General features: G+C 41.8%; 1 protein-coding gene and 1 long non-coding RNA gene across 3 annotated transcripts in view; one reads left to right on the forward strand and one right to left on the reverse strand.

Annotated features, from left to right (window-relative positions):
* Positions 1 to 1,784: 1,784 nt before the first annotated feature.
* On the reverse strand, positions 1,785 to 6,199 carry LOC136555201 (uncharacterized). The gene is made up of 4 exons (XR_010783441.1): positions 6,095 to 6,199; positions 5,606 to 5,701; positions 4,938 to 4,988; positions 1,785 to 2,146 (listed from the first exon to the last, which is right to left on the reverse strand). It is a non-coding gene; the product is annotated as an uncharacterized lncRNA (long non-coding RNA).
* Positions 6,200 to 6,472: 273 nt separating this feature from the next.
* FBXO11 (F-box protein 11) overlaps positions 6,473 to 24,657 on the forward strand; it is a 70,732-nt gene continuing 52,547 nt past the window's right edge. For both annotated transcript variants that reach the window (XM_066546293.1, XM_066546294.1), the window contains exon 1: positions 6,473 to 6,838. In XM_066546293.1, the coding sequence (XP_066402390.1) occupies positions 6,724 to 6,838 (115 nt within the window). In that variant the 5' untranslated portion in view covers positions 6,473 to 6,723. The remainder of the gene's footprint in view (positions 6,839 to 24,657) is intronic.

The following is a 24,657-nucleotide window of genomic DNA, read 5'->3' on the forward strand; positions in this document are numbered from 1 at the left end:
TGTGCCTTCAGCTGGATTAGTTTGCAGTCATTTTACCTCCTTGACCTGCCTAACTGTGCTACTGCAGAGATGCTGGTTGACAGAACAGGGCACAGGGTAGGGCAGCAAAAATGTGACTGTGAAAAGCAGGATTGCTTCTTAAGAGGAACAGCAATTTGGACCCCAACTGCAAAACACTCTTCAGGGCATCCAAAAATGCTTTCTGATGAAATATCTCTTGGTCATAAGAATAATTAGACCTTACTCCCACTTATCAGATACTGCACAACCAAGAGGTCCACCTGAGGCAGCAAGATGGAGAAAAAGGACCTAATTTCCTCTCTTCTACCTGCTCCAACTAGAGGAGCAAGCTGGCAGGACATATGTACACAATATGCTACACACTTTTTTTTTTCCCAAGCAGTTCTAATCTTTCTATACAAGAGAACTCTTATGGTAGAAAAGGATACAGCTTTAGAGCAGGACATTTAAAAGGGCATCTGTCTACCAGGCAGCAAAGTGAAAAACTGTAATCTCTCTTTTTTTACCATGAAGAACTTGTTCCCACCAGTTAACAACAACAGTTGCTGTTGGGGTTAAAACTGTCAGTACCAATAAAACCCACATCCACCTGCTCTCCAGATTTGAACTGAAGGCAGCTGTATTCACGTGCTGATGGTGAGACCACTTTTGTCTTCCTGCCTTCAGGACTGAAAGCAGCATCCATTCCTACTGCTAACCCCTTTCTGCATGGAGATACCAAATCCCATTTAGCACCCCACCTCTACAATGGATGCTCTACAATGCTGCCAACCGTTTGACACATTGAAAATGAAGACTGGGATTCCTCATACTCATTTTGTATTTAGCTGTTCCTAACAAAGGTGAAGCAAAGTGTCCTCAACTGCTCCTGCCCCTCTAGGCCTGTGATAGACCAGCTTTAGGGAACTTAAGTATTTTTTAAAAATGAGGACCTCAGAATCCCACTGAGCTATTTCTAGGGAAGAACCACCCCCTAAACCAGCAAAAAATTTCATAAAGAAGCCATTATTTTCCTTTCCTGCATCTAAATCTGGAGCCAGGCCCTCATATTACTCCAGCATCCTGGTATTAAATGATTGATTTTTCCAGTTGGGAGTATTGGATGTACTTCTTGTAGACACTTCTCATTTGGGACCTGACTCAATTCATTATGTTGAAAGATCTCTTCAGGCTGCATCCTCTCCAAGGCAATATAAGTAACACCCGCACCAGCCTTATTTGGGGGGCAGAAAACCCCAGCTCTAAAGACAGAACTCATCATATGGACACACTGCTGATGCAATGTGCAAAACAAAAGTAGGCTCCAAGGAATAAAAACTGAGTGAAGCCCATACTTGATCTCTGTATATGCATGTCTGAAAATGAACAGTGAGAAGCAAACCTTGAGTGAATGAGACCCACCAAGTCAAAAATAACCCATCATCACCCAAAAAATTATGTGATTTATCCCAAATATATTTTAATTAATTTTAAAAATCAAGCCTTGTATCAGGCTTGCCTTGTATTCAGACTATCTGAAGCACCTAAACTCAGTACAATCCAGAGGACCAAGTTTGGGAGTTTCATTGTGTACTATCAGGAAAAATGGGCTGAAAATATAGTATGGATACTTGAAACAGCTCCATACTCCCACTCTCTCTCCCTCCCTGACCATACAAAAAATCCAGAAGGCAGCTGTGTAGATATTTATCTAGCTATGAAATTTCTACCAAGACAGCTAATAATGCTTTAAAACTCAGACACAACCCCTCCAGAACTTTTTTTAGAAGTTACTTTTATTAAAAAAAAATAATTAATGAGAACTGAAGTACCACTCATGTTTCCAGAGAGCTTTTGTTAGGGCAGAATTAGAATTAACATGTTAGATAAACATGTTGCAACAGTCATGTGAGCTTATAGGAAACAACACACATTCCCCACCCTGAGGTCTTTATTTTTAGTGCAGAAACCAGGTTGATATAGCAACAGAAAACATCCCAGCCACAGACATTCACCCAGAAGGCAGCCCAGGAAGGTCAGCTAACATCAAGCTGGATTTCAGTAGACAAGGATTCCAGGTAAAAGAAGGAGAGATTTAAGAGTCTTTTTCTGCAAGAGTGGGAAGATTCTAGATGCAAGAGATGGGCTGTAAAACACAATTAAGAGGAACTGAGGGTCAGAGACATTGCAACAAAATGACATTGGAATTTTTGAGCTGCACAGCAAGCACGTTCAACCAGTTCTAGGTATCCTTAGCTATTTCTGAAAGGCCCACATCTCCCCATCTCAGCAGACACATGCCTCTAAGTTTAAAGAGCTACAAGTCAGAAATTCACGCTGGGCCAGTCCCAAATCTTCAATGCAGTAATTTTAGTCCAGGGACATATTAGCAGCATATGAGATGGCTCAAAATAATAGACAAAATTCTTATCCTTCTGAAAGCAGTAACGTGACAACATGGAGAAAGCCTTAGGTAAGGACTCTTGTACCCTAGGTTCTGTTCACAGCCCTGTTAATGCTCTTGGACAAGTCACTTCAACCCTTTCTGCTTCACTTTCATCCATACAGAGAGGGAGAGACATGTGGCTCCTTTGCAAAACCACTTGAATCAATTAAAAAGTACAATAAAAAAAAAAAATTACTCCTTGTATTTCTTGTTCAAATCCACAAGCTGTAGGTAAAGGCTTTGTGGTGGGCTTTGTATAATTAACTATAACCATGTTCTCAAAATATTTCTTGTTCTCTCACATATATAAGGAAGCAAAAGCTAGGGAGAATACTGTCCATTTGTATTTAATTAAAAGTCACCAATTAAGTTGGGGGGGTTGTTGGTTTTTTCTTTTCAATTTTCAGAATTTTTGTTTCTGAATAATTTTGAAGTAGAGCTTTAGGCCATCATACACAAGTTGAAGGCTGTCCTTACTTACATTTTGTGAACCCCTTAGAAGTAATTCACCGATCACAGATTCATTGACATCTGTTATCCTAGATTTGTTTTGATCAACTGTTAAAGCAATACCCACATCTTCAGGGTAAGGATGGGTCATGACATGTTAAATGAATCTATCCCATAAAAAGCATTTCTAATAAGCTCTGAAGCAAGGCTTTTCAGGTTGCTAGTAGACATATACATTAAATCGAATAAAATAGTGGTGATTCCTGCAGATCACTCTGGCCTCAATCAGCCTTGTTGACTTACCACTTTGCACTGTCCCATAGTAATTTCCCAATCCTGTGGCAAATTTCTTTATTCTGTAACCCCACCACCTCTAATCTCACAGCAATACTCTGGGATTATAGAAAAGAAACAGTGATTCACTATCTTGATATTTAAGTTGTTTTAACTGTTTTCACTTTAGAGAAAGTCAGCCGACTCAAAGTTGCTCTTCTGTCTCTGCACGTCACCCTCACAAACAGGAATCCCCTCCATGACAACTTGCACTAGATCTCTCTGTGAAGCTGCCTCATCTCTAACTATTCTATGCTAACACATAATTAACAAGTTACTGTTATCACTAAGCACTCTGTGGCATCTCTTCCTTCATGCAGGAAGGAAGGTGATCTCTTCAAAGCAGCAGCCAACTCTTCAAGAAACAGAGAACCAGTTATCATTAACATTTAAATACACACTCATTTGAAGTTCAGTGCAGCTCAGAAGATGGTCTGAATATGATGAGCTAGCACTTGACAACTCTGTCCAAATTGCTTATGCTATAAATGCTCCAAGCAAGCTCCTCACCCAGGTCTTGCACCTTTCTGTTCATAATGTGAGGCTGTTCAAGGGTCACCAAAAGGTGATTTGTGGCCAACATAACCAGCCCAGCAAGCATTTCTATTGTCAACAATTATGCAAAGAGATCACTGTACAGTTTAGCTCCACTTCCCATTCCCTCTCTTCCCAATTTAAATAAAGAAAAAGCTGTCTTGACAAAGGCAAAATTATCTTGCCAGTATAAATCACACCCACATTCAGGAATGGCTTATTAGCACATCATACGGGATGGCTTAAAGCACCTCCACAGTGGTCAACACAATGAAGCCAAATTATTAATTTGGGCTTTCAGTGCCATTTCCATCACAGAATAGTGTTTTCCTTCTCAGAGGCTTTACAGCAGCAAGGAAGACACAGGATGGCAAAGTACAACATTTTAAAGACTGACAAACAAACCTGAAATTATGGCCAAGTCCCAGACAGGATACATTTAACAGCTATGAGAACAGATACAGAGATTTAGTCAATAATGTTTTGATGAGTTTTCAGGCTTTCTACTGTTTAGCCTTCTAAAGTACCCAAGAATGTCAGACAAGAGTACTGCAAGTATTTCTTTACTCCAAGCCTTGTAAGCAAACACTGAATACTTACAGGAATCACTTTTTCTGCACCAGTAATTTATTGAGTCACTGAATCAACTCTGTATAATTCAGCATGAGGTTTTTATTGCATCAACTCAGAGCATTTATCCCAAACTTCTGCATAACTTCTATAGATTGCCCTTGATGTATTTTGGTTGTCAGTGAGAGTACACCTTGGACCTTAAGGAGCTAATTACAGAAAGTGTTTTTGTAGGCCAGGAGACCATTCGGTTTCAAACTAGTGCAAGACTTCTTAAGGAAGTTTAGAGTTTGCTTCAATAAATAAAGTTTTATTCTAGTATCAGAACCTATAGATTCTTGAAGGCTCTCTGAAAATCAGCTTGTCATCCATCCTTGAACAAGCTTCAAAGATTCAGAGAACTAAAAAATTGGAGTATACCTACACTGAGCAATTTCAGGTAATCTTGTGACACCAAGAATTCATTTGCTTGGTGAAGAGAGCACAACTAGAACAGCTGAACAGAAATGGATTCAAACAGTTGAAACACTCCAGTTTAAAGATTAGAAGTTTCCAGTGAGGGGAAAAAACCCTTAATCATGACACAGTAAATTCAGCACCATACCTGGGTATGATTATTCTTCCCATTCAAGAGTTAAAGCAGAGTTTCACAATGCTAATACCAAAAAAAAAAAAAAACTTTAATGATATTTACATGTAATTATGTAGCTCTACCGAATGTTCAGTACCGTAGCCTAGTAATCACTATGACAGAAACTGGCCCCAAACAGATTGATGTTTATATTCTTTTTCCCTACAAAGTTCTTCTCACAGGAGCTTAACTTCATTATCTCTTCCCCTAATATCAGGGCATTTGGCAAGAATTATTTCTCTTGGACATGGAAAAACATCCTCTACTGTTTCTCCAGTCATTCTTTAGGGCAACAAAATGTTAAGTCTAAAAAGTGCTCCTTAACAACTACTGAGATTTCTCACACATTTATATTTGGTCTAATGTGAACTGAGAATTAGAATTTCACTGTCATTTCCTTTGGAATCACAAGAGTAAGTGTTTTTAAAGCTTTTTTCTTTTTAAAAGCTGTCATTTTCTTTAGCTATATTATACCTTCATTTGTCAGCTTGAAACAAGCTCCTACCTAATGTGTTTTTAATTACCATCATTTATTTACATTTTATACCAGATAACACTCTTTTGCTTTTCAGGCATAGACAAGGGCCCTGGTTCCAGGAGCTCCCAGAGCTCAGTTTAAGTAGGACTCCACACAAACCCACCTTCACAACACTAGCAGCAGATTCCTGAGCAACCCCACAAAGAGATGATCTCTTCCTTACTGCCTGGGTTATGCCATCCATTTTATTAAGTGACTCCTGAAAAGAAAAAAGACCACAGCTAGCTTCCTTTACTTCTTCTCCCTGCTCTGAGGCCATCAGCTGAGCACCAACACAACAAATATAATAAAGGAAAAGCCTCAGACACTTCTCTGAAGCCCAAACTAAAGAGCGTTATCGTTGTATTGGGAAAAGACAGCACGAACAAGAGTGGGCACGCCGGCCAAGGAATATACAAAAATCCAGAGAGGAAAAAATGGTTAACAAGCAGCCTGGAAGCCGAAACGAGCCGGCACCCACAGCACGGCTAATCCCAGCCCAGGCAGGGTTACCAAGGCGCACGGCACCACAACAAGGCACCATCGCCAGACGCCCGCCCTCTCTCCTTCATCACACACAGCCTGAGCGGAGCCTGCCAGACCCCTCCACTACCCGTGTGCTGCCGGCGGCTTCCGGGCTGCCCCGGGCCCGGCTCCCGCGCCGGTTCCTCACGGGCGCTGCCGCCACCACAGCCGGGCCCGAGCGCCGCCATTGCCGCCCCACACGCGCGGCCCCGGCCTTTTATAGGCACCGCGCCGCCCCACCCCGCGCCGTGCCGCCCGCCCGCCCCTCCCCAACCCGCGCACCGATAGTACGGCAGCGCCCATTGGCCGCGCCGGCGCTGGCCGTTTGTGTGGGGCGCGCCGATTGGCGGAGCGCGGCCGCCCAACGGCCGCCCGCTCGCGAGCGCGTCCCTGGCGGTGTCAATGGCTCCTCCTGCCACGGAGCAGCGACGGGCCTGAGCCGGGCAGGACCGCGGGATCGCCGGGGGCCGGGACGGGGGGGCGCGGCGCCATCGTCCCCCACAGCAGCGCTGAGAGAGCCGGCGGCTCCTTTGCCTTCGAGCGAGCCGGCAGCGGCGGCGGGACCCGCGCCCGGAGATTTCCCCCCCGCCCTTCCCTGCTGCCCGCGCCTGCGAGGCGGCCGCCCCGGGGCTCCCTCCGAGCGCCCCCGTCCCCGCCGAGGCACCGGTTGCCGGAGGATTCCCCCCCTCCCCTCCCGCCGCCCACACGAGCCGGCAAATGAACTCGGTCCGAGCCGCCAACAGGAGACCCAGGCGAGTGTCCAGGCCGCGCCCGGTGCAGCAGCAGCAGCAGGAGAGGAACAACGCCGCCGCCGCCGCCGCCGGGGATCGGGGTAAGCCGGGCTCGGGGCCCGCCCTGCGCGGAGACCGGCAGGAAAAGCCCAGGCTGCTTCACCCTTGGCTCCCGCTCAGGCCGCGCTTTGTTTGGCTCGGGCTCTGCCCCGGCTCGGGGGGAGGCGGGGGCTCGGCCCCTTCCCGGGCCGGCGAGGGGGGAGCGGATCGCCCGCGGCCCCTCGGGACAGGACACCCCCCCGAGCCCCCGCCCCGTCCCCGGGGACCGCGAGCGGGCGAGCCGCCCTCTCCCCCCGGGAACACCGGAGCCTCCCCGCGGGGAGCGGCGGGCCTGGCCCTGAGGGCCGCGGGGGGAGAGCGCCCGGGGGGCTGCGGGGTGGGGGGAGGCGATGGTGTCGGGCCACTCTCGGCGGCACCTTCCCCGAAATGGTGTCCGGGGGCGGCGGCCCCGGGTCTGGCCGAGGCTCCGCGGGGCCGGGCCCGCTGCGCCGCGCCTGCTGCGCAGTTCGGGCTCCGGCTCCAGCGCCGGCGGGGGGGCCGCGGCCCATCGGCCATTGATCCCCCCCGGCCACGCCGCCCCCGCCACCCCCGAGCGGAGCGGGGGCTCGGGCCGCACGCAGCCCGGCCCTGCCCGGCCGGGGCCTAGCCAGAAAATGTTGACAATTGTGAGCTAGTGGGGGAAAGCACCATTGTGTGAGGGCATGAGGAAGCGGCGAGGTGGGATTCGCCCCTCATGGAGCCCGGAGCGGGGTGCGGGGGGGCTCGGGGGTGGCGGCCCCTCGGGCCTGTCGCTGTCGCCCCAGTGGTGGCTCTGGGGGTGCCGCTGTGCCTGTGCTCGAATGTGCAGGGCTGCTGGTGGCTGAGTTTTTTTTTTTTTTCTTTTTTTTTTGAAGGCGAGATGGGGGTGGGATTGGAGGAGACATTTTGCATGTCTTATCTGGTGGATTAGATTTTAATTTTTTATGCATTACCTGTCACAACTCCGGCATGATAAAGAAGACTGATCCGTGGTGCGGTCTTAGGTGTACAAATGCCTTTTTAAAATTAAAAAAAAAAAAAAAGCTTCATTGTCAGCTGAATGTCTTTTGTTTGAATATCTAGGATATCGCGTTCAGAACAAGGTGTTTTAACTACGGAGATGCGTCGTGATAAATATTTTAGTGCATTTTATGCAATCAGAACATTTTAAGTAAATGAGGTAAAGAAAATTTAATATGAAGAAGTATTTTTAATTCTCCATTCCTCTCCCTCCCCTCCCTCCCCTTCCTTCCCCCGCCCCCCCTCGCACACATTGGTCAGAGCAAAGAATGTTACCCAGACCAGATTGCTGTGTATATAACCAGAGGATGTGATGTCTTATGCCCAATTATGGGTCTTGTGTAAACCTTCCAAAATCTTCAGTAATTATATGATTAAAATGACTTCTCTGGTATACTGACATTTAAAAGAAAAACGACAACACAGAAAATAAAGCAAAACAACAACAAAAAAAAGAACTTCCTCTCAAAGACATGCACTGAGGGTTTTCATCATCAACGTTCCATATGCAGAATATAGGCATTTTTTCAACCTCATGACTTACTTTGCCTTTTAAACAGATGAAAATACAACTTATAAAAGGCATCCAGAATGATGTGCTTATGGATTAAATTCAGTGATTATTCAGTTTTACGTTGGACTGCCACTGTTCATACATTACTAATTTGCTAAAGATACAGGCAGAAACTTTCTCTATTGAAATGTGAGGCTGCACTGTATTTGTATTACTCTGACATTTCTGGAACTCTGGACTCACCTATTTTTTTATTCTTTTTCTCACATTGTTCTTATGGTTCACATGGTTGACCACTCAGTGGTGATGAAATTATAACAAAATCAAATCCCATGGTTTGTGGAAATTACCGTCCCATGTGGATCACTGCTAGCTTTTTCCTTGCATTTTTGAAGGTCAGTTGTGCTAGTCTCACTTGCCCAAAAATGTGTCAACAGCATTAAGATTTTTTTGTCACTAGCGTTCTATCTGCATTTGGGGGTGTCTCTAGTGCAGTTTCTGTTCTATCTCAGGATTTGCAAGGTCTGATCCACTATATCTGGAAGGTAATTTCAGTTTTACCTGTGACTTTGATGGCTTTGTGCAGGGCTATTGCAGTAAAGGCTGATGAATTATGCTACTAAATTAAAAGCCAATATGCTGGGGTTAGACTATACCATGCAAATCAGTGTTGACTTTTTTCACCTTTATTCCCAAGCAATGTAGGTCATCCTAAAAAAGGCTGTACAAAAGAATCAGTATAAGTTATTAGGAAAGGGTTTCTATTGAACTCAGATTTAAATTTGTTAAAAAAAAAAAAAACCTTTTACTGGATACTGTGAGTGCAGCTGTGACTGAACAAAAATTATTTTTTGTTACTGTTAATTTCTTTCCTCCTTCATATTACAACTCTGTGCTTATAGGCACAGATATCATGGGACAGAGTTGATAATACAGCTCACAGTTAATCTTTGGAACTTCTTGTTTCATATCATTAAATTGCTTAGTAAAACATGTACTAGGTCTTGAGCTTTATTTATTATTTAATGCTGCGTAAGTAGACAGTGTTTTACAACTGAGTAACAGCTGTTACATGTTCACTGCTGGGTAAAAATCAAGTTATGACGCCTATTGTTAATAAATTGATCACTGAGAAAAAATACTTTTCTAAAAATCCTTCCTCAAAGGCTCCTTATAAGAATTTAAAAATCATACAAAGCTGTTCTTTTTACTGAAGTAATTTTCGTTTTATGTGTGTAGTAGGAACAAATCTAATGAATATATAACCATGCTGCCTATAATATGCATTGATGAACAATACCTGTGTTCTGATTAGTGGGGGAGATCATAAATGATTGCAGATAAAAATATTTTCTCCCCCAGACTCACTGTGTTGTTCAGCCAAGATAAGATGTCATCAGGATACACTTCCCAAGATGTTTTGCCTTATGCTCTGCTGTTCACACCTCCCTCCGTCTAAGTTAGCCACTCTGCTACACCATGCCACTTCTGTTCTACCTTCTCCCTCCTGATCTCTCCTCAGTCACCAGTGGGGTTACCAGTGGTTTATTCAGTGGTTTTGCTATTCTGCATGAATGATATAGAATAGATGTGTCCTTTTATTTTCTTTAGGACAAAGGTCTCCCCAAAAGGAAATCTGGACTCGGTAATGTTTATGATTAAATATTCCCATGTTTGCTTATAGTGCTGTTTTTTTCTTCCTTGATTGTAGAGGTTTGGCTAGTTTTGCTAGGAAGAAGACAAGGTTATACACTTACTTTAAAAGACCAAAAGATCTTGTCCGGAATGCAGCTGAAATTGTCAACCGCAGAGCTATCATATGAATATTTTTTTCTTGTTTCTCTTCTTCTCAAAATAATAACTCCATTAGTGCATATGTGCCTGTGTAAAACCAGCACATCATTGGCTGTAGTACTAATGAGGTTCTGAGCTGCATGTCCAGAATTAAGTGCTCTTAGGCTTGGCTCCTGTGTGCTGATAAGTCCCCAGCTGCATCTGCCATGGTGCTGCTGTTCCCTGCTGCCGGTGTCCATGTGACAAGGCAGGAGCTGGCTCCAAGCTGCCTGCACCAAATGCTAACTGCCTTTTTTTTTTCCCAGGTTGATTTTTGGCACGAGTGCTGCTACAAGGGAAGGGATAACACTGAACGCCTGTGGGTGTGGTGGGACTGTGGCAGCTCCATTTTAGATTGGGTTAAGCTGGGTCAATACTTTTGGAGCTGAGGCAAATTTAATACATGCATGCTGTAAACCTACCGTGCAAGTTTGCTTCCCCTCCTAGCCCCAATCTATTTTGCAGTGAAAACAAGATAGATACACCCATATAGTCTGTGTGTCACTCTGCAACTTCTGAACTTGTTAGCTCGTTTAAACCAAAGTTGCCAAAGGGGTGTGAAGTTTTTTGGCTGGGCAGAGGACGAAGACAATGAGGGAAAGACATTTATAACTCACCCTCTTCTACCCATGCCAAGAAGCAGCAACCAGCTGGCCTGTCAGCACACAAGGTAATTGAATTAGTCATTTACCTGTATAAGGGACACGAGGGCTTGACAGACTGGGAAAAGGAGTGGGTTAGGCTGTGTAAAACAAACATACAGAAACTAAACTCCAGTAGAGTTCTTGCTCACAACATTTGAATTTTGTAATGTTGAGATAAATATCTTAGGAAAGGTAAGGAGTCTTTATTTGGCTCTGTTTCAAGTGTGTGTGTGAAAGCACATGCATTATTATATATGGTTTTTTTTGTATGTGCTAAAGGCTTATTTGGTGAGTGCAGGGCAGTAACAGTAACTGAATTAAATTATTCTTATTCTGAAGCAAGTGCACAGACTTGCATCAAAGCACCTAAATGGGTTTCAGTTTTTGTAGGGTCACCCCTTAAGGCGAGAAGTCAAGTCAGGCATCAGTTGCTCCACATGGAAAGAAATCTAGTTAAGGCTTTTCTCTTATTTCTTGAAAGTGAGTCACGGGCTGGGAAAAGATATGGAAATAAAATTATTGTTTTTGCAATGAAAAGTTTCCAAAGTCTACCTTACAGATAAAAATTTGGAGTCTCTAAACTTGGTTCTTCAAGTACAATTTCCATTTCCCAAAGCCTCATTCTGCATTAGGAGTGCGAAGGAGTATCCGTGTACCTTTGTTGTCCTTCATATAGGACAAGTGCCTAAACCTATGCTAAAGCTTTCTATTTCAATTGGAGAGATCAAAATCAAGTGTATTTGTTCTTGGCATACACAGTAATGTTCATTGCCTATAGTCTTGGTATATTTTACTCAATCATAAGACTATTAACATCTGTTATAGTTTCCCAGAAATACCAAATCTTTTTTTACTTTCTGTGTGACAAAAACTTGGAGCCCAGTGGTTTAAGAGATAATGAAGCCTCCTCCACGGGTCTATTTTATATCTTTGTGGTTTGGGGAAAGGTTATGCTCTGTGCCCCCCTCCTTGCTCTGGTGCTTCCTGGGACAATCACAGCTACAGAGTAGACCAAAGCTTGCAGTGTATGTCAGGCTTTTACTGCAGGTGTACAGGCATGAAGCATCTCATTTGTTGAGCATAAATAAACATTCTGTGCGCTGGATGTGAGGCTTTGATGTAGATGCATGGAAGTGGAGCCCTAGGAAGGCTGTGTCAGGCAAGCAGCTGCCTGGGAAGGTCAGGCTGGCAGCCTGCTTTCATGGCAGCTCCCTCAGCACCATGGTGAGCCCGGTGTGCCTCACGAGTGCTGAATATGCAGAGCCACTGCTGGGCCGGGTGTTTGCTCAGCACACTGAGCACACACACACACAGAGGTGGCATCCCAGGGGCTGCCACTGCAGCCAGGACAACTCTTTGGCCCACACTCTCCTCTGGGTCCCTGGGTAATTGGAAGGAGGATGCACCAGGTGTGTTGTTAACGTGCATCACCTGTGGCAACACTTAAACTTCCTCTTGCAGGCCTTGCCTGTAAACTCTTTGGTCTGCTAGGAAGAGGAGGTAGTGTGCTTCTGTAAGGTTTCTAAATTGCATTGATTAGTGATTAAGGGTATTTAGTCTTACACATTACAACAGATGCAATAGGAAAATTAACCCAGAGCTGCACAACATATGGATAAAAAAAGAAGCAGAGGTGAACTGACTGAACTAACAGGAATTGAGAAAATGGAAGGTTTGTCAGTTGAATTTGTCATTGCCTAATCTTTTCACGGTTTCAGATTATTAGGTATTTCTTTCTGTTTTTTGTGTGATGTTTCTGCATTCAGCACTTGGATTGGAAGGGGAGTAAAACGTGGCGATTCTTGCTCATGATACTACTGTAGTATCTGAATATAATCTAGGTTTTTAGTCTGAGTCCTTCAGTTCTTGTGGAATGGGGGCCAAGGAGGGGGGAGGGAAAGAAAGCAAATTAAAACATGCAGTGAAATTACAGAGTATCAAAATTCTGCTTTTGTAGTATATTATTGCTTTTAAATTTTTGTTGAAGAAAAGAGTGAGTTCTAGATGTGGGTTCCTAACTAAAGAAGATGCTCTAGAGGCATCTTCTATTATATGCCTTGTACTTCCTGTTAGAAAGTTTAATTAACTTTTCTTGAGATGATTAAAATACATTATTCTGGAATCCTTCCTAAAAGATAGCTTGAATAGTAATTATTGTGGTTCCTCTCAATAACAGTTTTCCTGATTATAAAAATCAGGAAATTCCCTGTTCTTAAAATTATTATTCATTTGTGGGTAGAAGCTAGGCTAAACAGGCAATGAACACTTATAAAACCTGGAGTTCTTTCAGTAGGCTTTTGGGGACTATTTTTTGTGCTCTCCTCTGAGAGACTTCCTTTTCTTGCATTTTTCCAAGAGAGCTAAGTAATTGTGGAGCCTGTTTAAGAAGGAGGTTGTCTTGGTTCTCCTGCTTCTAACTTCATGCTCAGCCTTTGCCTTGCTTTGACCCCCTTAGCTCCCTGAACCATATCACCACAGAAACCAAGCCTCCAAAGCACTGTGAGTAGTGACCTGCTGCTTTAGCTGTTGGAGCTCTCTAACTGCAGGGTTGGGTGAGTAAGAGAACTGCCCATCACTGGGACTGGCCCTTGGCCTCACAGGTCACCCCTAGATCAGCTTGGCTGTGGTGTGGGGTTGGAGCCTGCCCCAGTGCCTGGTGCCAGTGCTGTTTGAGAGGAGCTGTTGCAATGCTGCTGGGGCTCTGTGCTGTGGGACATACAATGAAACCTTCTGTTCGTTGTTACAGAAACCTGCAGTTTCCATTCCGTTGCCAGGTTTGTCAGGTCCCTCTGATGTCTTGTATGTGAGAGTTCAGGCACTGCTTTGTTCTGGGAGCTCAAAGTGCTGCATAGTTGAGCTCTGCCTGGAAACCTTGTCACTCAGGCTCCTGGGTTTGTTTCTGTTGAGCTCTCTACCTCGACTCTATGTAGGTTGTTCCACAGAAGCCTGTATAGATATGCTTCCCATACATACCGGATATCTCTGGTATTCCAGTATCAAAATAATAGTAGTGTTTATCTTCTTGCACAACCAGTTCTGTGTTCCAAAAAACTGATTCAGCTGTACCATGTGAGTCCCAGTCTAGTGCTGGTAGAGCCTATAGAGCTTTTCCTCACTTTTTCTGTGCTGACTGACTGCATCGAGCTAGAGAGCTGAGCACTCCTGAGAATGAGATTGGAAAACAAAAGCTTGGGTTTTATCCTACTTTGAATTGCCACTACATGGCAACAAGGCCAAATGAACAACTGTACTTGAAATTCCTATACTTATTTTAAATAACCACTGTCCACACCAGCAGACGAGCTGAATTTGCAGTCTCATGGTCATCGTACTGTGTGTATGGTTTTATACTGAAGGGCTGATTAGCATTAATAGGTCATGTTACAGTAACTATTTCCTTTTGGTAATCCCAGTTTGTAGTATTTGGAAACAGCCTGTTTACCTTAAGGGCTCTCATCTGTGGGTTCTCTTCTGTTGCTTGTTTTCAGCTTATGCATCCAGAAGCAAAGGTTCCAGGGTTTAGTGTCTTGCTTTCTGAATAGGGGTGAGTTGTAGCTCTACAGCAGGTCTACATTTCAAGCTATCTTTGTATTTGGACAGGTTATTGTAGGATGACAGGTTACCATATGTCAGCTGATCTGGGGTGTCTGATTCACAGTAATTGTTCATGTGTATGCTCTTAGCCTGTGGCAAATGGAAGGTAATTTGAGTTAGCTTGACCCTCTTTCATTATGCTCTTGCAAGGCACTCCCTTCTCCATGTGGATTGTTAGACCTGCTGAAGAGCCTTGGCTAAAACAATAATGCAGTTTCTGTCTCTCAGCTAGTTTGGCTGTAGAACAGCAGGATGAGGACTTCACCACCTTCCTGTATTGTTGTGGTTTTGAGACCATACCTTGCTGAAGAAATAAATCCTACAAAGATGCTATCCTGAAAACCAGTCAGATGTTACAATTGCCAGGTGTGTTTTTCTTTAGCAGAACATACAAAGTTTTATTAGTGCACTTATAAACATATAGAACAAGTTGTTTATTTCACCGTATCTTGGTATACTTCTTTCTTGTTTTCGAAGAAGTACATTTTACCTTGATTTCTCTCAGATGATGCTTGGTAATTGAAATAAATTGTAACTGCAGTGTTAGAATTTCGATGTTCTCATTCAAAGCCTATTGAAATCCCAGCTAACTGAAAAATTCCCATTTGCCAGAAATGGTGCTTAAATTTGATCTGAAATTACATGAAAGGTAAAACAATTGATTTTCTTTTTAGTGCCTAGTTCTTATTTGAAATTTGATTTTGCAACAGCAAATCCAGTCCAGTCTGGTTCATCAATAATTGTTAAAAATCTAAAATACTACTTAAATGTTTATGGGAAAATATTTTTCAGTAGTGTGATACTGCCATCCTCTCTTGCTGCCTTAGTAAATTCTTAGGCTCCCAAAGAGAAACCCAGAACTGTCTCTTGAATCTATTCAATTTCCTCTTCTTCCACAGATTAATCTCTTTACTTAATTACTGCATTACTGGTCCTGTGTGTATATAAAGTATCCTTCCTATTTTTTCGTTCTTATTTGGTCAATAAATGTTTTTTTCTAGGAGATAATTGGGTAAAATTTACAGTTCCCAAGCTTCTTGTACTTGGAAAAGTCAGAGGAAATGTGTAAATTTCTTCTTTAATTGGAATTTGAGACATAAGTCTTGGTGCAGACTTGTAGTCCTGTGAGAAATAAATAGTTGGGAAGTTTATCAACATACCTTTAGAAAGTTAGGTTTGTCAAAGTACCTTTAGAGAGAACATTATGTTGCAGAAGCATGGGAAAACTTCAGATTTTAGTCATTGTTTCCAAGAACTGGGGACAAAATTGAATGCTTTGTCCAAATAAGCCTCTCCTGACAATTGGGAAAGCAGGAGGCCAGAAAGGTGACCCAAATGCTGTTGGGTCATCAATGTAAATTGTGTGTAGTGGCTGCTCAAATTAATGTTTGCTATTTCCTTCAGTTGTTGCTGTCCTGACGAAGGACTACAGCTCTCGGATGGTTGTTACATTAATCCTGCTCAAGATGTGATGCCTCACCCTTCTCTGCAGGTGGTAGGATCTGTGACCATGTCCTTGGACATGCATCCACACTCTTTGAAGAGCAGTTATCCAAAATAAACCAGTTACTCTGAGTTTTGTTTGCTCTATTTGGACCTGTGTTGGCTGCAGCTGTCCAAGATGAGACCATAGGTAGAGACAAGAGGTAGCTGAGCTCCATCTGTTATGACTTTGGAAGAGCAAAGGTCCAGGACAATTGCCATGTATGAGAGTGCATAGTGGTTTTTCCATCACAGAAGAATTGCTTTTCATGGAACCACACACTGGTTTGGGTTGGAAGAGACCTTAAAAACCATCTAATTTCAATTTCTAATTTCCCTCTTGTATTAAGATCCATTTGGAGCTTCCTCTGGTTCCATTTTGAGTCTCCCTAAAGCTCTATGATAATTGAGCCTCTAAGGTATGTGCCTTGGATTGCTGTTGAGAGAACCTCCTTCAACACAAGAGTTGTTTGGCCAGCTAGGCATCGGTGGGAGGAGAGAGGATTAGTGCTTTGGGCTACTGTTGCTGTCAGGATGACTAGGAGAAGAATGGGTGTGATTGTGATAATGGGTGATACCTGAGCAACTTCAAGTGGCCTTTGATAACAAGTTTAGAACCTTTCATATCTTGCCAAATATCTTCTCATTGATCAGCAGCTTGTGATCAATAATCTGCTGATACACTTGACAGTATCAGTATGGTTGTTGGTCATTGTCAAATTTAACCTTAGTTTGAAAGGTCTAAGTAACTGAAAAGGGCATATCCCAGTAGGTTCAATGGGTGTCTGTCTAATGAAGCTCAGTTCTGAAGATCAGTTCCTCACAGTACTTGTCAGTGTGATGTTGGCTCTCCCATTTTGTCTAAATAACACTTGAACATCTGAGCTTGTTAACTTTAAACAGGACATAATGTTTGCTAACAGCCCCATACCCTCTAAAACTGTTTTAAAATGTCAGAAAAGAAAGAGGAGGTGAAATTATTGATTTTTTGGTTACAGACAACCTAGCTTTTAATATGTAAGTTTAACAGAAAATGTATTGATCATACTAATATTGAAATCTGTAAATTTGTAAAAATGTGGCCAAAAGAGAGACAACAGAAAATTAGTTTCAAACAAATTTTTATTTTAAAACTTCAGTCTCAATAGTATGTGGTGTTCCAGTTCAAGATCAGTTTTCATTAATTTATTTCAAAAATACATTAATTTTTCAGCCTGATTTTTTCTGGATAACTTTTTTTAGAAACTGAAGCTTTGAGTTTTCTCTGTGCCATGGGTTGCTCATATGCTGATTAATACAGTGGAAGTTAAAAGTAGGTAGTGTGTGGAAAAAGCATGATTTTTAACTCCTCTTTTTCAAAGGCCTGCCAAACAATACCTGTTATCCATTGGTGCTGAGTGGATTCATTGCCATGTTCTTGGGTAAATCCCAGCAGACTGAGTGCATTGTTTTTCATTAATTTCAATTGACACAATGACCAGTATCACAAAGAATGCAAGAAGCTGCCAGTATATTTTTGTGTGTATGTATAAGATTTAGAAATGTTGCACAGTTGTGTGGCATCAAGAACATTACCTGATTCATAGTGAATTGGGCACAGTGATTTTTCAATTTTTTAAATACACTTCAGTTGTTATCCTAATGTTTCTTTCCTATCGGCAGCGTTGGCCCTAAGCATTCCTCTGGGCTACCACTATTAGCAAACAGGTAGTCTGGTGACATGGTGCTGTAATGGCTGTGAAGGGCAGAAATTTTCAACTCTTTATGTCACTGGCATGGTAGAAATAATTACCACTTTCATAACAAGCAAATTTTAAATAGTAAAACAGACAATTTCTTTTTCTTATTATCTTTATGATGTTTTGCTGCAGATGTAGTCAGTAAAATTATGTATATATACTGAGTATTAAACATTAACTAAGATTTATTTCTTGTAACCTGTGTAGGGTCCTGTTGACCGAAAGATTGTTTTGAAATAATATAAATGCTGTGTGCATTATGGTGGCTGGGGTAACTGCTTGAGCTTGGTTAAGATTTCCTTAAGATTTCTGGGACATATTTTGTCTTCTCCCCAAGTTTAAAAGTACTACAGAAATGGCCAAGTACATTACAGAAAATGAATTTTAATTTGTCTAGCTTTTGAAATCTGTGTATGGTTTGAGAAAGGGCAAAGGCATCAGAAGAGCAGGGTTTAACAATGTGGTATCCTTCTTGGGTTGAGTTTTTTCTCTCAGTTAAAACCAAAAATCAACCTGCTCTTTTTTTATTAAAAGAGATAAGTGATATATTTCCTCCCAAGTCTTGCCTCTACCTCCCTGCCGTCAGGTATTTTTCACTATATATGGAGACAATTCTTAAGTATCCCATTCTGCAACCCCAGCTGGCAAAAATCTCCCCATCTAGATAAAATTTCTTAGAGACAGTCACTGTAGTAGTCTTAGTGACTTTAAGAGTTTAAATAAGAATTTCTTCTAAGAGTGGATTTGTATGCATGTGTGCATATTTAATTTTTAAAGTGAGAGGACCAATTCAGTGGTTCTTTGTTTCCTCTTTTAGTATTTCTAGTAACAGCCCTGCAGTGGGTGGAGTAAGACTAATGAGCAGTTTCTAGTCCAGAAGGTTCCTGACTTACTGATCTTTTCACAGAAATCCTTACTCTTGTATATGCTCAGAGTTTACTTGGGAAAGAGCTGTTCAAGCATTCAGTGATGTAAAAAGAATACTAATCAGTGCACTCAACTTTAATCCTTCCCTTCTGCCTGAAGGTCTTGTGTTGGAGTTGCAGCAAACATGGGGAAATATCTGTTATTCTGCCACTAGTGATTGCCTAGAGTAATTTCAGCTACTGGTAAAGGATCCCCTTTGTTTTACTAATTTGGATATTGGTATTGCAGAGCTCGTGTGTCTTGCAGGCCTTTAGTGGTGTCTGTAGCTGTCATTGCACACCTGGGATGTTCTGATGTATCATTGTTCTGACATCAGCAGTGGGAAATGAAAGCATGAGGAAATGGCATAGCTTGCCCTAAGTCACCAGGGAAGTCTGTAGGCACAGTTTCACTGATATTTTAAGCAGTGTGATTGCAAATGGCTACCAGAAGGGATTTTCTCAGTGATTTGCTTCTTCCTTCCTTCATTTTAATGACTGTGTAGCTGTACAATCACTCCCACTGTGTGTGGGAGCTGGTGGGAAAAGGTCTGCACCCTCCTTTCTGGCAGTATTATACACTTAAATTGTTTTATCTTTATCATGGAACCACATCTGTGGTAAAGCACAGAATTGAACGTGATGTCCTTGGGTTCCTGTGGTTGGTACTCCAGTTGTGAACCATGTGGTGTCTCTTAGTACAATACCTGTTTTCTTTCTGGGCTTATGCTAGTGCTCATTTTGTCCCAGGCTAAAATCTGGATGGGTGTACTGGGAGCTGTTGCTCTCAGTTGCCCTTTGTTCTGTGCTCCCAGCTGAACCTTGTTCAAGACGGGGATCACTGAATGGCTCAGGATATGGCTGTGGTGGTGCTTTAATCTTTCAGGACACCATACGAAGGTAAGGGAGAGTTGCAGTTGGTTGGCTTAATTATGCTGGGCTGAAAACTGGAGCTGCTCTTGCAGTGCCACGTGAGCTGTATGGCCATCTGTCATTGGGGCACCAACTTACATTCTAAGGGGCAGCTGGCAGGGTTGAGGCTTGCTTTGCCTGGCAGACTTTTTTTTTCTTTATTTGCCAGTGTGTGTCAGTCAAAGCCCTTATTTGTTGGTAAGGCAGAGAGTAAGGCTTGTTTTAACTGTTTGTGCAATTAACTTTAAAAACATCCCAAGAGGAACAGTGGGCATTTCTGTGAGAATAAATAATGTTCTTATTACTTGCATTCTGTGTCCTTATAGACTCTTTTTTGTGCTTTTGAGATACAACATTGTGACAGTTGTGAAGCCATAGGTGTGCCTGTGGGTGCACTGAACCGTACGTATGGCACAAGAAAATTACACATTTGTACTAAAATGCAGTGTGACATTAGGAAAGCACAAATACCAAAGGAAGTGCATTGAGAGATGACCTACAGCTCATGTGGAAGATTTAAACTCTGAGATTTTGCTTTGCTTCTTCAGGAACTTCAGCATAGGCTTCTGAGTAGGGATGTGGGAACTCCTAATGGTATTGATCATATTGGCACATTGCTGTGAACAAAAAGAGAAAAAAACACTGGTAACATTTTATCTGAGGAAGACTATGTGAGTTTATAAAAGGTAATGGTTGGGAAAATAAGTAGTTTAGTTTTAACAGGAGAAAGCATTGCAGTTGGCAGTCAAACAGTGTATGGCTTTTAATTTGAAAAGCTTTGAATATTTTTATCAGAAAGGGAAGTACTGCTCCCTCTCTTTTTGTTTGGTGGTTGGCTCTTTTGTTTTTTCAAGACTAGGCATGAGTTAATGGTTTAGTGGTTCTGGAAACACTTAGCAAGTCCAGCATTTACATTGGCTTTACCTGCTGTAACTTGGTCATGCCTACAGCCCTCAGATGTGCTGGGGAGAGAGGCTAGGAAGCAACATAATTTAAATAATGGATTCCTAGTACTCAGAGGTAATCTGGGCTGCTACAGATGATGTTCTGCTCCAACTTGAACCTGCTACTGGCTGCCCTAAAAGGACCTTTGTAAAGATGGTACCTGGCATATGGGTGCTTTATCCACTTCTGTCCACTTCTCCATCCATTGGACCAGAGACTTTTAAAGGGAATATGTGCAACATGCATTGCTCTGGTATGAATCCATAGTTTGGTCTCAGAATCTGCCACATTGTTGATTGTGCCTTTCACAATCATGTCTAGGAGTAAATGGTAGGGCTTCCAGGCTGTTAAGGTTGAAGTCTTATGAATGTGCAATAGAACGTGTCTGAGACATCCCCTCATTGCTACACGTAGCTCAGAGAACAGTCTGGAATTTAAATTTTCCTTATATCTGTCCTACTAAATTATGTTGTTTGCTAGAGGAAAGCATTTTTTTTTCTTGTACATGTGGTGGAAACATTTGACTTTAATAATTGCTTCAGATTTGCAGGAAATTATATTTAGTTCTCTGTACTTTTCAAAGTTGATTCAAAAAATAAAGCTGTAATGACTTGGAATAAAATGTTACAACTGTTCAGAAAGGGCACTGACAAAGTATTGTACTCATTTGTACTGGCAAAATGAAGTTCAGTGGCACTTTCACAATTACTTCCAGTGTAATTATTTCTGATAAGGAACTTGACTGATACTGTCTGTATTTTGAGATGTTCAAGTCCATTACTTAGTTGCCTTGCTTTTGGTCTTTACTTGGGCACCATGCTCCCCAGTAGGACCACATCAGAGACAACTTCATGTAGGGACCTCCTGTCTGAGCCTGTCCCATCACTGCAGGAGGAAGTCCTGCTATTAGTATATTTTTAGTGTTTTTAACTTGTGTTTTTAATACATATGTGCCTCCAGTGTCATTTGTGACTGAGTGGGGAGGAATGTGTTGATGGGACTTCGTCCCTCCTTTATATCTCAAGTCTGTTCTATGCTGGAAAACCAGAAGTCCTCTGTGTTTACAGTGAGACAAGTTGACAGTAAGGTATGGCTTTATAAAAAATGAAAATTAATTTTGAATTGCTCTGTAGTGAAGATGATTGTACCTCTGTATTTGTCCACTACAGGTACAAAACAGATATTTTTGCCACTTGTGTCATTGACAGTTTTATTCCTGTGTTTATTCTAGAAGTTTTCACTTTTTAAGAGTTTCTTCCCAACGCTGTCTTAGCTGAAGGTTTTCAGGACTTCAGCCACAATTGATTACTTTTCATTAAGGGAAAACTTCTCTTCTTTTCCATTTGTTTCCTAAAGAACATAAGATATTTTAATAAGGGTTTTCTTTTGTCTTAAAATCTAAGCTTAAATAGCCAAACTGGATTTTGATTTTGAGATGCACGTGACTTCTTTTATTTTCTTCTTAAGTTTGAAGGCTCTGGTTCTCAAGTGTGAAATGTTATTAACAATTTTTTCAGAACCTGTTATTTCATAGCTCTTCACTTGGTTCCCAGGAATGATGACATTTTCTGACTAGTAGATGGCACTATGTATAGCAGAGATGGTTCTTGCCCTTGGAATGCAGAAGACTCAGCTGCTGTGAAAGATGGTTTTAGTCTGTGCACCTAAGTGGTGCTCTTAAAGTCTTGTTAGCATAATACTGATTTTGTGTCCTTAATTACATGCATTCAGCAGTTCACTGCCTGGTAACAAATCTGGCCTGAGCTCTAAATATGACTTTTACTCTCTCAGTCTAGGTTGTTATAAATGTTTAATATTTTTTCATTCTGATAACTGCATTTGACTAGTGCACTTGATCAGAAAGTACCTAATTTGTTATTTCTGTACACTGTATTTCTGCCAGGGCTCAATCTGGTCCTGCACGATTTACTCCTCTGTGTATTTAATTAAAAGGAGCAGGTGTATGTTGCTTATAGGAGCCACCAGCCTCTTGCCTGGAGGCATTGCCTGGAGTTGCTTGTGGACTGTTCTCCTGGAGAGTGCCTATGTTTTTTGAGGAATATGGATTGCTAGATTGCCCATGTCAGTTAAGGTAAAAGTTCTGGGAAGCAGCATTTGTTCCTACCAAAATACTGGTTTGTGAAGTTGTGAACAAAACCTCAGTAATCAACTAAACCTCAGAAAGTGAACCCAACCCACCATATTTACAGCATCTGGATGTAAGATGGATGGTGGTGTATGTGGAGGAAAATAAGTAAAGGTTGCTGTAGGTTACTTGTTGATTAAATTCAAAATGGTGAGACATAATGCAGTATTTTAAAGAATTATTCTTAAAATATGTACTTTGTGTAAAACAATCGTAAAATTACATGTGAACAAATTATTTAAATAAATACAGTACCATTTTTTGTATAAGTTTACTCGTTCAACCTATAGAGTATGAACAGTTTGTTTTTTTAATTAGCCATAGTTTGAGAATAAACATGTCAAAAATTCAATCTGACAGTTGCTTAGAATACATCTCAAGACAATTTTTTAGCTATGTTGAGCATGAATATAACAAAGATGACTAATACTCCATGGGCTCAACCAAAATACAAGGGGAACATGGCAAAGCTCAATGCACTTATAAGCTGTCTTTGATACATATTAGAACATGGAGAATATCCCAGTTTTGCCTCTAGAACAGAGATGTAAGAATGCTGTACTTGATGCAGTATAATTAATATTTGACAAGTATTGTATGTTTTAGTTCAGTGAGAGAAAATACCCATTTATTTAGTAAGCTGGTTTTAACTGTGTTCATGACCTTTGTGGCATACTTGAAGTTGAGTGCACAAAATATATTTCACTTGCTGGAAATGTTTTGAATGCTTTTGATTTAAGAGCAACTCACAAAGGATTCTTTTCTTTTGAGTCTCTAGTGATACTGAATCTGCTTGTGTCTGTGCTGGCACTTCAAATCTGACAGACTACATAAATGTACTTATGTAATGGGGGGCTTTTTGTGCTTGCAAATGGACAGTGTCTTGCACATTCTACATGTGTAGGATTTGAAACTCACTGTGATTTGTTGTTCTGATTTTGCATCTATGGTCTTGCTGTCCCATGGTAGGCATTGGTCTGTGGAGAAGGTGGATGTGGAGTGACTGTAAAGACAGGATCATCAGTCTGTAGATGCTTTGCATGCAAGGTTTTCCTCTAGGAACACTTAGACACTTCAGAGGCACTCTTCAAGGTAAAGATGCTAGGTAGTCAATAAAAAACCTCTTGTGTTTAGAAGTGATGTTTAGTACTAGATTGGTGCTGAATTGTTGGCATTGACCCGTGTTCCCTGAAGCACTGCAGTTCTCCAGGATTAAATTATACAGGAAATGTGAAAAGACAGGAGCAGAATGAAGTGGTTCTGACTCTTAATTCTTCTAAGAATTTAAGGTTGGTTCTTATTTTGGTTTTAATTAACTAGTATATGTATGCACACATGTGTAGCTCTTGCTATGTGACAAGAGTCTTGAGCTTGGCTCCACCAGAGACAGGACCTCCTGTGAGTCCTTTGAGAGTCTGAGATATAAAGTAGAATATCTTTTTCTGGAAATATTTTTCTACATGTGGCAAATGAGAGGCATCTGTTTAAGGGAAGGTCATCTCTACAGCAGTGCCTCAGCTTTGTTTACTTGTTGATTTCTGGTTATTACTGGACATTCCAACTGCCATAATATTTTCCCAGAATATCACTGTAGATAGTGCAGTGCATCCATCTGCTATGAGTGTCTATTGTCTATCATATGGAAGTAAAAATTCATTCCATCATAGTTCAGTCACTGGCCTGTTTCTCATTTTGTGCCAGTATCAGAAATGTACACAGCACTGGCATGAAATAATTCACTGACTGTTAAGTACTACACTTCAAAGATAGCAGCCTGATTTGATGTCAGGCCTCATAGTTTTTCAACCATGGTTTGACTGATGCACCAAAATTTCTTTGTGTTCCTTACTTGTTAGTCATCAGTGGTGGCATATGCTCTGACATCTAAAGAAAAAAATATTGTGAAGCAGCTCCTGTACAGTGACAGGGTTCTTCAAGGTGTATTTCTTTATTGCCTGCCTTCTAGCTGTGCTGGCTGCAAGCTTTTGGATTCACAGGGTTTGGATAATGCCCACTTCTCCAGCCCTTACCTGGTAGTATAGAATCCATGGGCTATGTGGTTTTTTCCCCAGTTTAACTGCTGCCCAAAGCCCTTTTGGGAGTGGTTT

Source organism: Molothrus aeneus, chromosome 3 (assembly GCF_037042795.1).
Source record: "Molothrus aeneus isolate 106 chromosome 3, BPBGC_Maene_1.0, whole genome shotgun sequence".
In the NCBI taxonomy this organism is placed as follows: Eukaryota; Metazoa; Chordata; class Aves; order Passeriformes; family Icteridae; genus Molothrus; species Molothrus aeneus.